Below are 17,398 nucleotides of genomic sequence, written 5' to 3'. Positions count from 1 at the left end.
TCTTTCAGAGTTCTGAGAGATAAATACTGTAAGAGTGTTCTGCAAAGTTTAATTTGATAAATATATGTAAGAAATCATCTGTTTCTATCCTGATACCACCACTCTAGCCCTGGATCCCACTTGGCTAAATTAAAAACAAAAAACAAAACTCTCAAGACTATCTATTATAACAGCAAAGAGTTTATGAAATAAACTAGAGGCCCGGCACGAAATTCGTGCATGGGGAGGGGGGGAAGGGTAGGGGAGGGGAAAAGGGAAGGGTTTCCCTCAGCCCAGCCTACACCCTCTCCAATCTGGGACATCCCTCTAACAATCCAGAACTGTTGGCTCCCCACTGCTTGCCTGCCTGCCTTCCTGATTGCCCCTGCTTCTGCCAGCCTGATCACCCCCTAACCACTTCCCTGCCAGCCTGATTGCCACTAACTGCCCTCTCTTGCAGGCCTGGTCCCTTCCATCTGCCCTCTCTTGTAGGCCTGGTCTCTCCAATTGTCCTCCCCTGTTGGCCATCTTATGAGCCATCTTGTGTGTTGGGAGTGATGGTCAATTTGCATATTACAATTTTATTACATAGGATAGAGGGCTGGTGCATGGGTGGGAGCCGGCTGGTTTGCCCTAGTGTCCTGGATCTGGATGGGGGTGCCCATGGGGCATGGGGTGGCCTGGGCGAGGGGCTTGTGGTGGTTTACAAGCTGGCCATGCCCCCCTGGCGACCCAAGCAGAGGCCCTGGTATCTGGGATTTTTTATTTTCTATAATTAAAACTTTGTAGCCTTGAGCCGAGGCCAGGGTAGGTGGGAAGCTTGGCTTCCTTCATTGCCGGGGCAACCCAAGCCTCCTGCTTGCTCCAGCTCTGTGGCCGGCAGCCATCTTAGTAGGGTTAACTTGTATATTCCCTCAGGATTGGCTGGTGGGCGTGGCTTGTGGGTGTAGCAGAGTGATGCATGTTTCTCTTTTATTAGTGTAGATGAGTTCTTAAAACAACAGTTCCTGGGAGTGCAGCAACACAATAAAACCATGCTATAGGAAACTACCAGTAGCAAGGTGGGTTTCAACCAGTAGGGGTTTCAGCTCAGCCTACTTTGTAATATTTCTTCTAAATGGGTGATAGGTGAAGTAGACCAAAGATGCCCAGGTAGAACCGTGGCCCAGAACCTGGGCAAAGGTAGAGCCCCCATGCCCAGACCGAGTCACCCTGCATGTATCTTCTGAACAAACTGTATAGAGAATGTTTCAGTCCTCTGCCCTCAGTTCTTACCCGGTGCTTTCGAAAACTGAAGTCTAGGAGCGGCATACACTGCTTCAGAAATACCTCCACAAAGAGACGTCCATACTGAAGAAAAAAGAAACACTGGTGACGACACTAGCTGAGGTCTTTCACCTGAAAAGCCCCTGCCTAGAACAACATAACACCATCCAAAATTTACATTTGTGCATAAAAAATAAACTGGGAGGTGTCCAAAAGGTTAATTTGGAGAAGGTAGCTTAGTAAAACTAACTGGGCCTGCTAACTACGCCCAGAATTAGGGAGATTTACCTAACCTAGACACAGATAATGGCAGGGGCCTTGCTCACCTTAAGAACGAGGGTTCAGAAGAACAAAGGGGAATCCCAGCTCCCTGAGGACAACTTACTCCCACGAAGAAAAAACTTGGATAGAGCTAAGAAAGCACATGCTCAATTGCCAAATTTACCAATCAGATAAATCCCTCCCCCTACTGACCCATCTCCTACACTAGCATCAGGATGGAGTAAAAAGACAGAGGAAAAGCATTCGCCCCATAACATTCAATAGCTCTTAACCCACTGGATATACCATCATATCTTGGCTAATTTGGGCTACTCAATTGAGAGGAGTTCAGCAGTTACGAGGATATCAGTTCTCACATTCAAGAAGCCACCTGTACGCTTTAATTTTTATTCTCCTCCCCCCCCCCCGCCCCCCCCGGCTTTAAAAAGAGGAATCATGTACAGTGGTGCCTCGCATAAAGAACGCCTCGCACAGCGAACGCTGCACACAACGAACTTCATTTCATGATTCATACAACGAACTTCGTTTCACACAACGAAGTCGCCCGAGCTTCCACGACCGCTTTGCCCGAGCTTCCACGACTGCTTCGCCCGAGCTTCCACGATCGCTGCCGATGTATTGCATCCTTCCGCGCAGGCACTGCAGGCAGTCGTTAGTCACTGCGCTTAACTTAAGCACGTATCGCGGCAATCGTTCTTCATTACGAATTAAATCACGCACGTATCACGGCAGTCGTCCTTTTAAGTTAAACTCAATACACTGTATCCGGATTCAGCTGAAGCAAACAGGATCAACGATCTTTACTCCGATACTCTTGTCCGTTATTTCCGGCAGATGTTGGAGATAAGAGAAAAACAAACGACTTTGGACAGGTTTTTCATGAAACCATCGGCCAAAAAGCAGAAAATGGATGAAGATGTGCAAGACTCTACTTAGTCTGTCTTAAAATTAAAAAAATGTGTTTTAAAAAAAATTATGTTTTTAGATGTATCTAAATAAAAATAATAACAAAAAATTTATCTTTTTTATGTCATCTTAGCATATTTTATGCTACAGAACGAATTATTTTTTTTAACATGTATTGTTATGGGAAAACGCGTTTCACATAACGAACTTTTCGCATAACAAACTTGCTCCTGGAACAAATTAAGTTCATTGTGTGAGGCACCACTGTATTCATATATTCCTCCTTCCTCCCTGTTGCCTGGGAAGGAATGGCAGGGAGTGATTATTGTTCTGGAAGCCACTCCTCCTAGTTCTAAGACTTGAACCAAAAGTTTTCAAACTCATAGGAAAATTGGTTTCTCTTGTTATCCAACTATTGTAGTATGAGAAAATGTACCCACTGTCTTTTCTACATTACCATCGTTAGCACAGATTCTGGAGACTCTGGCTTGTGAGCAAAATATTAAGCAATTCTTCCCAGCTAATGCCCTGTCCAGAGAAGAGTAAATACCAAGTGGGCTCTGGTCAACCTCTCACCTTCAGACAGACATGCAGAACAGGACGACTATCAAACACCTGGAGAGATGAAAGGCAAGGAACCAAAGCTGAGGTCTGCTCCATTGAGCACCCTCAGCTTCTTTCTCATTGTGCAAAGCACAACTCTGGGTAAGGTTGAGAATTCTAAAATGAAGAAGGCCTGTCAATAGTTAAATTAATCACAAAGAATAAAGTAATCATCATAATTAAAGTTCGAGAAAAGGAAGAGGGGAGCAAAAAGAACAAGTAATTGATTCCAAGTGGGATATTAAAAAGAGGGCATTACAGAGATTCAAAACCTTGATCTGAAGCCTTAAGAAAGAGTGAATGAGAGGTGGAAAGGGGAGTCCGACATTGTAAGCTCGGAGAGTAGCTTGAGCAAAATCCTCGAATAGGTGAGAACAGAGTGTGTTCAGGGATAATGAAGGCATTCAGGGTTGGAAGAGGGAGATAGCAGAGTATGTGCCAGATTACAGAGGACTCATGATGAGTGGGGGGAGAGTAGGGGAATGATATGTGCAAGGAGCCATTAAATAGAAACTATTGTGGCACAGATGATGAGGAGGAAGGAACAGAAGGAAAAATGTATCACCTGGGGAGATAAGAAGGAGTGAGCCAGGAGGTAGGGCCACAAGGGAAGACGACAGAGAGAGCAGGTCCCCAAGGCAGGGCAGGGAGAGTCCATTTGGAAACCAGGACCTTGTTGATTTCTGCAGTCAGCCAGTGAGATGGGTCAAGGAGTCTCCATACACACCTTTATCAGGTTGGTGAGGATACTGAAGTCTCGAACAGCCATGTTCCAGTAGACGAGCTTCTCTTCGTGAATCTGGGGACAGCCAAATATACAGGCACCTCCGAATCACAGCAAAATATGTCTCTTTTTGTACTCCTACTAATACATAGTTCTTGAACCATACAAATATTCAGAGATATAAGCCAATTACCCTGCTAAATAGATATGGCAACTAGTGTACCCCCCAGATGGATCTGAGGCCTGTGTACATATAATATCAGGGTACCTTATGAGACTTTCTAATAAAATGACTCCTCTTCGGTAATTTCCAGGTGGAGAAAAGCCTCTGAATATACCTACTGGCCATCAGCTCCCTGTGGCTTCTGTGATTCCCTATGCTAGCCTGTGCTCTTAGTGGTTCTAGTTTAGTTCTGGTTAGCAGGACACCAAGGGACTGGTTCCAACCATCCTGACTCTGAACTGGTATATATGGGTTGGAAAATAATTATCTGAGTTCTTTTTATTAGTATTTCTTAAATACATGTATAGCTCACATTCATTTCAATGTTTAATATTAGAAGTACTATAGGTCTTTATTTAGAAGTTTGTTTTTGTGATCAGAAATTTGCTGTAGAAACTTAACTCTTGTATATCAATTAGCCTACGGTAAGATTGATTTAGTTATACAAATTTCACTTAAAGATGTAGTTTCCAAGAACCTATCAATGATATTGAGGACTTATTTCTTGGAGTGGGAGTATCTGACTCACCTGCTGAGAGTCTGCTGCTTTGCCAGCCTGAAGACCTTTGACCGTCTTCACTAGTTCAGCCATCATCACACGGAAGAAAATGACAAAGGTGTGCCTAGGAAAGGGAAAGGCATGCATGACCACACAATGATGCACTGGTTAGAAAGAGCCACCTGGGAAGAAGCCAAGGAATCAAATGTCATTTCCTTTCCCACCTCTCTGAATGTCCTTTCACTAGGGTTGACTGTAAGAGGATGGGGACTTGGTAAGAATTTAGAAATGCCCAGGACCAAACCAGAGGAGGTCGGACCTGCATTACCATCATTTGTCCACCATCCAGAACTGAAATATTACTGCTGGCATATACCCATAAGGAACTGTTTGACATTGAAATTGGGACTCAAAAGAACTGTTGGCCCAGAAAGGAACTCACTACAGACAATTCATTTGCCTCTCAGCATAATAAAAATTAAAAAATTTTTTTTAAATCATTAAAATGAGCCAAAAAAAAAAAAAAAAAGGCTTGTGAAACAATGGAATTCACTTTATGAAGGGAAATAGTGTGGTGGTATGGAAAGAACAGGGCAGAAGTGGTAAGAAAATCCAACTTTAGGTTCCTAGTTTCATATTTACTTTATTGCCCATTTAAGGTTAAACAAGTTCCTCCTCTAACTTTCCTATTCCTCATCAGTAAAACAAGATTAATGATACAGCTCACAGAATCTTCAAAAAGATCAAATGAGATAAAGAATGTCAAAAGTGCTTTATAAGCTGTAAATACCATACGAATGTAAGATACCTATTAATATTACGATACAAAACCCATTAAGTGAGCCCTGGTCGGTGTTACTCAGTGGTTAAGAGTGTTGCCTGTGCACATAAGGGTCGTGAGGTCGATTCCTGGTCAAGGCACATGCCCCGGTTGCCAACTCAAGCCCCAGTGAGGGACGTGCAGGAGGCAGCCAATCGATGATTCTTTCTCATTACTGATATTCTTATCTCTCTCTGCCTCTCCCTTATTCTCTGAAATCAATAAAAAAAAATAAGGTCCTCTCACATAATTAGGCTGAGAGCCCCTTAGAAAGAATGCATTATGAACATTCCATGAGTTAACTGAACCTACCACCTCTATCAGGATCAGATGAAGAGTAAGGTACGTAGTTACTTGGAAACTACATATATTAAACATGGAGGAGAGAGTCTCTTACCTGGTCAGCGTAGGGAATGTGGAAGAAGATGCATCTTTAGTAGACGAGTTGATCAGTTCTGGAACACCAACACCAGCAATCTCTTCAATGGCCTTCAGAACACTGTCTGTGTGCTCCAGGTAGATGCTGCATTGACAGCCACAGGAGTATAAACACGTTACAGAATTTCTAAATCAAGATTTTTTTCTTGAGCTATTACCAGGTATTAAGCTTTAAAACAACTACTGACATAAAAATATTTTTTAAATATATATTTTATTGATTTAAAAAAATTTATTGATTTTTTACAGAGGGGGATAGTTAGAAATATTGATCAGCGAGAAACATTGATCAGCTGCCTCCTGCACACCCCCTACTGGGGATGTGCCCGCAACCAAGGTACATGCCCTTGACCGGAATTGAACCAGGGACCCTTTAGTCCGCAGGCTGATGCTCTATCCGGTTAGGGTTAAAAATATTTTTAAATAAAGTTAAGGTTCCATAAACATGACAGGAGGCAAGAAAAAGATGTCTCGATTATAAATACAGTTAGACACCTTGGAAGTGATGAATGTGTCTTGGATATAGTAGGCAATAAATAACTGACTTGCTGGTTAACAAAGGAAGATATAATTGCAGTCTCCTCTAATGGAAAACAGAACTAAAGCATCTTATGATCCATCTTTCCTAAATTTTGTTAATTTCAAATCTACTTCATTGCTTCCAAGTTCTCCCTAACCGAGGTAATTTCTTAGTCTTTGACCAGATGAGGGACCCCCACAGTGGCAAATGGAAGACCACCTGGAGAAGAATGGAGTACCTCACCTCAGCAAAGCATGGAGCTGGTCATTAGGAATACTGCTCTTCTCTTTTTCCCCACTTGGCCATATCCAACAGAGGAAATGTCTGGCAAGGGAAGCTGTTGGAGAAACAAGACAAAGTTATCTCATGCATGGAAAATAGACCTCTGTTTTTCAGCTTTGGGAGATCATTATTGATCAAAAAAATTATTATTTTCTATTACTATAAGGTTCCTGATCTAAAAGACAATTTGAAAAAAAACTATTATGGGTTCCTGCTCCCTTGACCATTCTATCAGAAATAAACACATTTGTCTAAGACCCAACATGTCCCATCCTAATACCCCATCTTTTTTATTTATTTATTTTTTTTAATTTAATAAATTTTATTGATTTTTACAGAGAAGAAGAGAGAGGGATAGAGAGTTAAAACATCGATGAGAGAGAATCATCGATCAGTTGCCTCTTACACCCCCCTCTACTGGGGATGTGCCTGCAACCAAGGTACAAGCCCTTGACCAAAATCGAACCTGGGACCTTTCAGTCCGCAGGCCGACGCTCTATCCACTGAGCCAAACTGGTTTCGGCCCTAATACCCCATCTTAACACACACACAAATAGGAACTACATCGACATATACAGAGGAAAGGAATAATGCGAGGCAGAGGGAAAGCCAATTTCGTTCCTCCTGGGCAGGCCAAAAAGCAGTAGCCTCATGGATTCAGGCCAAACTTTCCCCTTTTAATCAAAAGGAAATAACAAAAGATTGTTTTGCATTTTCTGCCTGCTTTCTGTCTGTGTCGCCAATTAGGATGTGTGATCAATGAGTTGCATTCCAAGAGCTATGACAAAAGACAGTTAAAAGGAAAAAAAAAACATGGATGAGACCAGGCCTTTCTTTACCTTTAATCATGATTTCTTTTTTCTCCGATTTTATTAACCTCATGGTTTATATAACTTTTTGTCAAATATCTCACATAATTATAAAAATAAAATAAAATGAAAAGAACAAATGGAAGTCAAACAAAATTATCTAGCCAACTGAACTAACCAAATTCACATTAAGCAATGTCACCAGAGAGCAGTTACTAGTATATAGCTCTTTCTAGGGAAATGTCCTTGGCATAGCAAGCGGGCCCATGATGGAGGGATCTATATATCGACATACATAAAAGACTAAGCAACCATTACGACGGGTTGACCAGTCGCTATGATGCACACTGACCACTAGGGGGCACACACTCAATGTAGACACTGCCCCCTGATGGTCAGTGTGCTCCCACAGATGGAGCGCCGCTCAGTCAGAAGCCAGGCCCATAGATGGCAAGCTCAATTGCAGCGGCAGGAGCCTTTCCAAACTCCGAATGGTGGTGGACAGGCACAGCCTCCGCCCTGGCCTCCTGCCGGTTGGTGCACTACTACATCCCCCGAGGGTTCCTGGATTGCGAGAGAGCAAGGCTAGGCTGAGGGACCCCTCCTACCCCCATGCACAAATCCGTGCACTGGGCCTCTAGTTTACATATAAAGTCCTAGGAAGCCCCAAGCTTACAAGTTTAAGATATTAATCCTATTTGTGAAGTGGGGGGAAAGAGAGGATCTGAGTACATCACCAATTTTTTCTTTGTTCTTAGTAGGAAATCTAGATTTCTTCAAAATGACCATCAAAAGTCTGATGAGATAAAGAGCAGATTGGAAACTAGGAATGCTGTGATGGAAGTTCTGCAAGTAATGGAAACTTTGGCTGTAAGGAAAAAAGGGGAAAAAAGGCATCACAAGTATTATCTAAATTCATGAGTTATAAAAGTCCATTTAAGAGATGGTTAATCAGAATCCTCATTTTAAGGTGCTTTAGTAGCAACGTTCTTTCCCTGTATTGATAAAGCCAGAACAGTACAGAGTCCAGTGGGTAGAATGCTGGCCTTGAAGGGATCATGCATACAAAGATTCCCATGTACTAGCCTAGGCCATGTTTTCATGTGCAAACCTGGATCAGTTACTTGCTCTTTAAGGCTTTAAGCAACACACTGAAAAATGTTTAAATTCTGGGTTCAATAGGGAAAAAGCAAAAGGAAATTATAAAGCAGAGTTTTTAATAAATATACCATATATGGTCAGCTGTCAATATACTGAGGGTGATGGGAATATACCATATATGGTCAGCTTTCAATATACTGAGGTGATGGGAATTAAAATTAATCCAAAATTGTAACTGACATAAAACTAAACTCAACTTCTTAAAAGTCTTTCAGTCTTCTCTAAAAAAAAAAAAAAATATATATATATATATATATATATTTATTTTATTTTATTTTTTTACAGGGAGCTGAGGAGATCTAAACATGTATATGTTTTACAGTGAGAAAGGGAGAGGAATAGAGAGTTACAAACATTGATGGGAGAGAGATATCTATCAGTTGCCTCCTGCACACCTCCCACTGGGGATGTGCCTGCAACCAAGGTACATGCCCTTGACTGGAATCGAACCCAGGACCTTTCAGTCCACAGGCTGAAGCTCTATCCACTGAGCCAAACCAGTTAGGGCTAAACTCAACTTCTGATTGATTGGTGGGAAGGAGGTCAAACAAATTTAAAAGTAGTATTTAAAATGAAATAAAGTCCTGCCTTAAAGGTAGAGATGACAAGTATTGATTGCAGAAACAGTGATGGCCTAGGCCAGTGGTCGGTAAACTCATTAGTCAACAGAGCGGCAAACCGTGGCTTGCAAGCCGCATGTGGCTCTCCAGACGCAGTTTGCCGACCACTGGCCTAAGCTCTCAGGGGAGGTGAGAGAAAGACTCAATTAACTGGCTGAAGTTGGGATAGGAGTTTGGGAGTCATGCCCCTTAGATCTCCTCAGCTCCCTCCTCCACTGCCTAGCACCCAACCTCGGCTCTGTTTCTGCCAAGATTTGGGGAAGGACACAGACGATCAGTGACAACTAGCCGCTACCTAATTACTCAACGCTACTGGAAGACAGAGCAGGTCTCAGAATAGTCAAGAATTGACCGTAGATGGTCAATGCTGTAATCGTCATTCCCTGAAAGACAAACTTTACATAATGAAAGATGCATGAAGATTTAGAATGATTTGTTCAGCAGTTTATAAAGCTTCAGGATTTGTCTGAATACTGTACACAGGAGAGAAAGCTTATATCACTAAGGAAAAGGAGCTAAAAAGATCAATTTCCCTCTCTACCAAGAGACACTTCAAGTTATTTCCAGAAACCTTGTTTCTAGGAGGGTCCTGGGGAACTCTCTGAGAGATGTAGTTGGACTCACCTAAGCAGTTCCTCCAAGGACTGGTCGAGCTCTCTTGGCTTCAGTCGGCTATAAAGGGCCTTGAGGGCCGAGTACAGTAAACTCTGATTTTCAGGTTGAGAAAATCCACTCCTAAGGAAAAGTCAAGGTAATATGGTTTAGCTTAGTTTTAGTTAAGATTGCTTGGACAGCATTTGAGGATCCTGGGCTCCAGTCTGTAAGTCAACAGAAGAAAAAGCAAAACTAAAGTACTAAAAGGAGTAAAAAGCCAAATTCAGTCACAGCTCTGAGTATCAGACTAGAAGTTGAAATGTACCTAAAACAGTCTTTCCATCAAAATCTAACAGTTCACCTAGGTTTAATTTCAAAGGAAAATGCTCTCCTTCATTCCCTGCATTTTAGGGCTAAGTCACAGTCTTCTCTAAACAAACAAACAAACAAACACCAGGAATAATTATCTCAAATTGCAAAATCAATGTTTAATCCATAATAGGTGCTCAATAAAGAACTTATTCCTTCTCCAAGTCTTAATTATTCTATCTTCAGATTATCTTTCCTTCAGTCCCTTCCTTTCCAAGCCAAGACCAACATTCTTTTTTTTTAAAGTATATTTATTGATTTTTTTTACAAGGAGGAAGGGAGAGAGACAGAGAGAAACATTGATAAGGGAGAAACATCCATCAGCTGTGTACTGCACACCTTCCACTAAGGACGTGCCTGCAACCAAGGTACATGCCCCTGACCGGAATCGAACCTGGGACCCCAGGTTGACACTCTGTCTAGAGCCAAACCGGTCAGGGCTCAAGGCCATCACTCTTGGCCAGGTCCTTATCATCACAAGCCTAGATCATGGCAGCACCTTTTGACTGGTCTTTCTGTATTCCTTTTCAGTCACCCTGAACAATGCTGCCAAAAGGATTTTCCTACAATAGCTTTCATTGTATCATGGTGTGACCGTAAAACTTCAAAACGGCTTCCCTGGACAACATTCAAGTTCTTCTGCCTAATCTTCAAGGCCTAGAACAATCTAACTCCTTAGATCTGCTCCTCTAGAAAAATGTCCACATCACCAGGGACAGTTAGTCTTTCTTCCTTTCAACAAGTATATTCTGAGGGCCTATTATGGGACAGGCTCTTTCTCCTTTGGACAGCTTTATTGAGGTGCAATTGCTATACAATAAACTGCATCTGTTAAAAACATTTAATTTACCAGTTGACTTACATATAAACCCATGAGTCATCATCACAATTAAAATAATGAACATATCTATTACTGTCAAAAATTTCTTTATGCCGAAACCGGTTTGGCTCAGTGGTAGAGCGTCGGTCTGCGGACTGAAAGGTCCCGGGTTCGATTCCAATCAAGGGCATGTACCTTGGTTGCGGGCACATCCCCAGTAGGGGGTGTGCAAGAGGCAGCTGGTCAATGTTTCTCTCTCATCGACGTTTCTAGTTCTCTATCTCTCTCCATTCCTCTCCGTAAAAAAATCAATAAAATATATATATTTTTTAATTTCTTTATATTCCTTTGTAAACCATCCTCTCTCCATTCTCCCGCCCAATGCTAATCAACCACTGCCCTGTATTCTATCACAATAATGTTTTTTCTAGAATATACACTAATAAAAGAGAAACATGCAAATTGGCCATCACTCCACTAAGCCCACCAGCAAATCAGAGTATGCAAATTAACCCAACAAAATGGCAGTTAATTTGCATACACAGTTGTGAAGTGAAGACAGTATAGAAGGAAGGAGGGAAAGCGGAAAGTGGGGTGGTGATGGCAGAGGGAGAAAAAGCATGGGACAGCAGCAGTGGCAGCAGCGGCTGCAGGAGGGCGAGGGCAAGCAGGGGGGCCAGCAGCCGTGGGAGGAAAAGCACTGGGCGCAGTGGGGTGGGGGGCAGCGGTGGCAGGAGGGAAGGGAAAGCACAGGGCTGTGGCAGCGGCAGGAGGGGAAGTGCAGGGTTGAGGGGGTGGTGGTGGCAATGGTGATGGGAGGGAAGCCCGCCTGGGTGGGTTTTGCTCAGGCCACAGGAAGCCCTGTTCTTGCAGGAATCTTCCTGCAATGGGCCTCTAGTTTCATATAAATGGACTCAAATTATACTCTTATGGTCTTGTGTTTTTTTGTTTCATGTTTTTTTTTTTTTTTAATTGATTTCAGAGACAGGAAGGAAATGGGGAGAAAGAAACATCAATGATGAGAATCATCAATCATCTCTCTCCTACATGCCATATATAGGGGTTCAAGCTGGCAACCCAGGCATGTGTCCAGAGAGGGAATCGAACTGTGACCTCCTGGTTCATGGGTCGATGCTCAGCCAATGGGCCACACGGCTGGGCTCTTATGGTCTTGCTTTTAATTCAGTAAATTCTTTTTTCTTTCATATTGTTGTATGTAGTATTCCACCATAGGGATATACCATAATTTGTTTATCCATTCACTGATTGATGGACATGGAGCGGTTTCTAGTTGTGCACAAGACTTTATGTGGACATATGCTATTATTTCTCTTGGGTAAATACCTAAGAATGGAATGTCTGGGTTGTATGGTAGGTGTGTGTATAACTTTTTATTTAAAATTACTTTTTTTATTTGTTGATTTGAGAGACAGAGAGAAGGGAAGGCAGGGGGAGGGAGAAGGGGAGGGGGGGAGGGGGGGAGGGAGGAAGAGAGGGAGGGACAAAAATTTATTTGTTGTTCCACCTATCCATGCACTCACTGGCTACTTGTTGTATGTGCCCTGACCGGAGAGTGAACCCTCAATCTTGGAGTATCAGGAGGATGCTCTGACCAACTGAGCTACCAGTCCAAGGCTAACTTCTTTTAAAAAATATATTTTCAATGATTTCAGAGAGGAAGGGAGAGGGAGAGAGATACAAAATAATAATAATAATGACAGAAAATCATTGATTGGCTGCCTCCTGCACACCCCTCCACCAGGGATGGAATCGGCAACTTGGGCATGTGCCTTTGACCAGAATTAAACCCGGGACGCGTCAGTCCAAAAGCTGACACACTATCCACTGAGCCAAACCAGCTGGGGCTCCAGGGATAACTTCTTTTTTTATTATTTTTATACTTATTGATTTCAGAGCGGAAAGGAGGAGGACAGAGAGTTAGAAACATCAATGATGAGAGAGGATTATTGATTGGCTGCCTCCTGCGCGCCTTCTACTAGATTGAGCCCTCAACCTGGGCATGTGACCTTGACCGGAATAGAAGCTGGGACCCTTGAGTCCACAGGCCGATGCTTTATCCACTGAGCCAAACCGGCAAGGGTCAGGGCTAACTTCCTTCTTTTTTTTTCTTCTTTTTTTTAAAATATATTTTGATTTTTTTACAGAGGAAGGAAAAGGGATAGAGAGCTAGAAACATCAATGAGAAACATTGATCAGCTGTACACCCCCCACTGGTGATGTGCCCGCAACCAAGGTACATGCCCTCGACTGGGACCAAACCTGGGAACGTTCACTCCGCAGGCTGATGCTCTATCATTGAGCAAAACCGGTTTCAGCAGGGCTAACTTCTTAAGGAACAGAAAGCGTTTGTAAAAGTGGGTGTACCACCTTGGCTGGTGTTTCACAGTAGTAGAGCACTGGCCCATGCACTGAAGGATTTCAGGTTTGATTCCGAGTCAAGGGCAAGTACCACAGTTGTGAGTTGGACTCCTAGCTCCAGTCAGGGCATGTGTGGGAAGCAACCAATTAATTTCTTACATTGATGTTTCTCTCTCTCTCTTTCTCTCTTTCTCCCTCCCTCCCTCCCTCTCTCCCTCTACCTTCCTCCTCTTAAAAAAAATGGGAAAAATATCCTCAGGTGAGGATTAAAAAAAAAAAAAAAAAAAAAAAGCCGAAACCGGTTTGGCTCAGCGGTAGAGTGTCGGTCTGCGGACTGAAAGGTCCTGGGTTCGATTCGGTCAAGGGCATGTACATTGGTTGCAGGCACATCCCCGGTGGGGGGTGTGCAAGAGGGAGCCGGTCGATGTTTCTCTCTCATTGACGTTTCTAGCTCTCTATCTCTCTCCCTTTCTCTCTGTAAAAAATCAGTAAAAATATATATTTTTTTAAAAAAGTAAATCTTAATTTAACCATGTAATGATTTTTAGTTTGTATTTCCTAAATAATTAATGCTATTGAACATCTTTGCATGTGTTTATTTGCCATAAATACACTTCCATGATGAAGCATCTATTCAAATCTTTGTCAGGCACTGTTCTTAAATACTGGGAATACAACAATGACTGGTCTTGGCCCTCAAAAAACTCATAATCCAGAAGGGAAGATGAATGAACAAGTAATTATAATACCAAGTAATAAGTTTCATCATAAGAGGATACCAGAATAATAGAAGAGAACTGGGGCTCAGAGAGGCAGGAAGGAGGCTTACCTGGCCTAGGAGTTGGAGAAGACGCCTGAGGAAGTGAATAAAAATCTGAGTTAGAAAAGACGGGAGCAAGGAAGGTGGGGATCCTGGTAGAAGGATGAGTATGTGTGAAGCCTTCCAGGTAAAAGCTATACAGGGTATAAGACGAGTGGAATAGCAGTCAGATAATAAAAGGTCTTAGAATCTAGGTAAAAGAGTTTGAACTTAAGGAAAATCTAAGGGGGTCCTGGCTGGGTAGCTCAGTTGGTTAGAGCATCATTCTGATATGCCAAAGTTGAGGGTTTGATCTCCAATCAGGGCACATACAAGAAGCAACCAATGAATGCAAAAACAAGTGAAACAACAAATCAATGTTTCTCTAAAAATCAATCAATGAATAATAATAATAATAATAATAATAATGATAATAAGTAAAATCTAAGAGCAATCAGAAACCAAAGTTGGGACAGGATTAAGACTGGGTTTGCATATGGAAGATCACTCTGCTGTGTAAAGAAAGGACCTTGGGAGGGCAACTGGAGGCAGAGAGACCAAATGTGAAACTAATCTAGTTCAGGTGAGAGATGATGGGAGTCTGGAAACAGTGGAGAATGAGATGGCTATTAAGATGCTATTTAGAACATAAAACAACAGGATTTTGTGATCAGATGTGGGAGAGAAAAAATATGGACAGTAAAGGAAGGGACAAAGAATAGCTTCTGGTGTCTGCCTGAGAGAGCTGGTGGTGCCATTTAACTAGCCAGGCAAAGCTGAAGGAGCGGTGGTAAAGATGAAACATTTCATTTTGGATGTGATGAGTATGAGATATTAATGACACATCTAACAGACTGTTGCGTAGGCAGTTGGATATAAGTGTCCGTAACTCAGAAGACAAATTTTAGCACAAATTTAAGCTTGGGTGAGATTGCCCAGGAAACTTATGAGGACAGAGGAGTCAGGGCCCAGCCCTGAGGAACAGCAGCATTTAAAAACACACTTCCCTCATTTCTTTCATCCAAGCTGTGCCTTCCCAGAGGCCATCTACATTCAAGGGCCTGATGAGGTCCCATTGCTTCCATGAAGGCCCTACAAATACCCCAGCTCCAACTGTGCTCAGTTCTTTACAACATAATTTGGAATTTATCCAGAGCTTGTTTAATGACAACTTCTTAAGTAACAATCTCTCCAATGTTATTATAAAAAGTTTCCCCCTACAAACTCAGCTAAGAATCTGATGGTCAAATTGGCTAGCCAAAAGCAAGTCATCTAATTTTCAAATAAGAAATAGCAACTCCATAAGATACAGAGGATGCAAGTTCAAATAAAATGATGCAGACAAAAACACTCCAATAATAAGCATATTTACCTCCATCTTTTGGAGCCTCTTCCTTCTTTTCTATATTTCAGTACCTTGGTGAAAGAACTGAAGTATAGAAAAGAACTTACGTATTGCCAGTGCCAATCAAGTAAAGCAAGTACATACTATTGTCTCTACCTTCCATACCTGCCACATACTCACCAAGCAAAAAGCCCATGAAAAATCTGCAGGAGCCTCTGATAACAGGAAGACATTAGGCGGTACTCCTGAGCTTGCATTTCTGGCCCATCAACTACACTGTGATTCTCAGCTGGTAAGCACTTAAAGGAAAAAAAAATGCTTTTAGGACAGTTGCTTCAGCAATTGCCCTCATTTTCTTTCAATATTTCTTAGCCAAAAATGAAGTATCTTAGTAACTTAGTAATTTCTAAGTCTCCGTAAGAATAACATAGGCTTCTGACCTGAAAATAGTTGTGAATGTTCTCCAGATGGTTACACATTGGGGCCAGCAGTTGAACAACACAACGAACAATTTCTGGGCCAGTTCTCTGTTGGACATGTGACAACCCGATATTCTGGCTTCCTTTACCCTATAATAGATCCAGAGTTACTGGGGAAGAAATTGCTGGATAGCTTCTCTGAAATTAAAGTTCACTTATGGGGTTAGTTAAGTCTGTATAACCAGGTAGGGTGGATAAACCACTTAGTTGCGTGGCTAAGACTCTATTCTGAAAAAGGGATCTTTGCCATCAAATAACAAAGATACTGGCTTCTGTAGAGTATAACTACTGTTTGAGAAGTATAGACCATAATTACTAATGAGATAAAGCTGACACAGAAAAAGAAATAATTTAGGCTGATAAGAAAATAGAGCCAATAGTAAGTACAAACAAGAAAGAATTAAGTAATTGGATGTGTTAATGCCTAAATGTTTACACCTAAAATTTTCACATTTTGTTGTTTGCACCATCCAATTGCTTCACCAGATGTTATGGCACATTTGTATGGGATGAGCTTAGTTTTGGGAGGCTGTTAAAACCAAAACCCAAGCACAGAACAGGATTCAGAAATGCTTAGAAATAGACTTCCTGTTTGGGGTGGCTTTTTGTTTTGTTTCAGAGTTTCTTTCTACACAAGGTGAATATGGTCTCACCATGCTACCCAGTGAGCCAAACACTATGCCAGAGAAAATGCCAACTTATTCACTACTAAGACATACTTGTTTTCAAGTCCACTAAAGTCAGGGCCTGTGCTTCTGCCTATACTAACCTTGAGGAAGGGGACTCTCCTGGCAACAGAAGGTATCAGCATGTTCTCCACCTTGTGGGAGAGATCTTCCAGCAAGAAAAGCAGCTCAGGGGGCTGAAGTTGCACAACTTCTGTAGCCTGTCACAAGGAATAAGGAAAGAATAACTACAACCATGTCCTAACCATCTACGTAGGGGAGCACATATTTATGTTTAGTCTTCCCAATGGGTGAAGAACCTGACCATTAAAAAAGGGGGGGAAGTTCCCCCCCCTCAAATAAATAAATGGCTATTGTGTTATGTCAACAAATCAAAAAGTTAAGCATTTCTAATGTAAATTTCAAATGATCAAATAAAATTTTAATAGGCAGTATAGTTTTATAATTTTTCTCTAGAAATAAATGCCTCTATGCATCTTTCTAGCAGTAGACCTGAAGTACATTTCCTAAGTACCCTAAGATAAAAAAATGACTAATTCAAAGGAATTTTACTTTTCCCTGTTCATTAAATAATTCTTCCATATTCTTTCTCCTAATGTTTTGCTGCTGTTAACTCTGGGCAGGATTCTTATAAGCGTAGTACATTTCCAGAAACAAACAGGTGAAATGCATTACTTAAAATTGTCCACTCAGTATACATTTATAGAAAATCTCCAAGTACAAGCTATGTAGAAAGATTGGGGGGGGGGGGGGGGGGGGGGAGGGGAGGAAATACTGTTTCTATTCTGAAGGACC

At 41.9% G+C, this 17,398-nt stretch overlaps 1 protein-coding gene across 2 annotated transcripts in view; it reads right to left on the bottom strand.

Moving 5' to 3' along the window:
* Positions 1 to 17,398, bottom strand: part of FANCD2 (FA complementation group D2) — a 73,204-nt gene that overhangs the window by 6,634 nt on the left and 49,172 nt on the right. For both annotated transcript variants that reach the window (XM_084901888.1, XM_084901887.1), the window contains exons 30-40: positions 16,687 to 16,803; positions 15,879 to 16,007; positions 15,619 to 15,737; positions 9,757 to 9,867; positions 8,089 to 8,219; positions 6,504 to 6,597; positions 5,700 to 5,825; positions 4,513 to 4,606; positions 3,764 to 3,835; positions 3,010 to 3,048; positions 1,255 to 1,329 (exon numbers count right to left, since the gene is read on the bottom strand). In XM_084901888.1, coding sequence (XP_084758014.1) covers positions 1,255 to 1,329; positions 3,010 to 3,048; positions 3,764 to 3,835; positions 4,513 to 4,606; positions 5,700 to 5,825; positions 6,504 to 6,597; positions 8,089 to 8,219; positions 9,757 to 9,867; positions 15,619 to 15,737; positions 15,879 to 16,007; positions 16,687 to 16,803 — 1,107 coding nt within the window. The remainder of the gene's footprint in view (positions 1 to 1,254; positions 1,330 to 3,009; positions 3,049 to 3,763; positions 3,836 to 4,512; positions 4,607 to 5,699; positions 5,826 to 6,503; positions 6,598 to 8,088; positions 8,220 to 9,756; positions 9,868 to 15,618; positions 15,738 to 15,878; positions 16,008 to 16,686; positions 16,804 to 17,398) is intronic.

This window comes from Pipistrellus hanaki (genome assembly GCF_964339955.1).
Source record: "Pipistrellus hanaki genome assembly, chromosome: 13".
Classification (NCBI taxonomy): Eukaryota; Metazoa; Chordata; class Mammalia; order Chiroptera; family Vespertilionidae; genus Pipistrellus; species Pipistrellus hanaki.
This window is presented reverse-complemented; position numbering and strand designations above follow the sequence as displayed.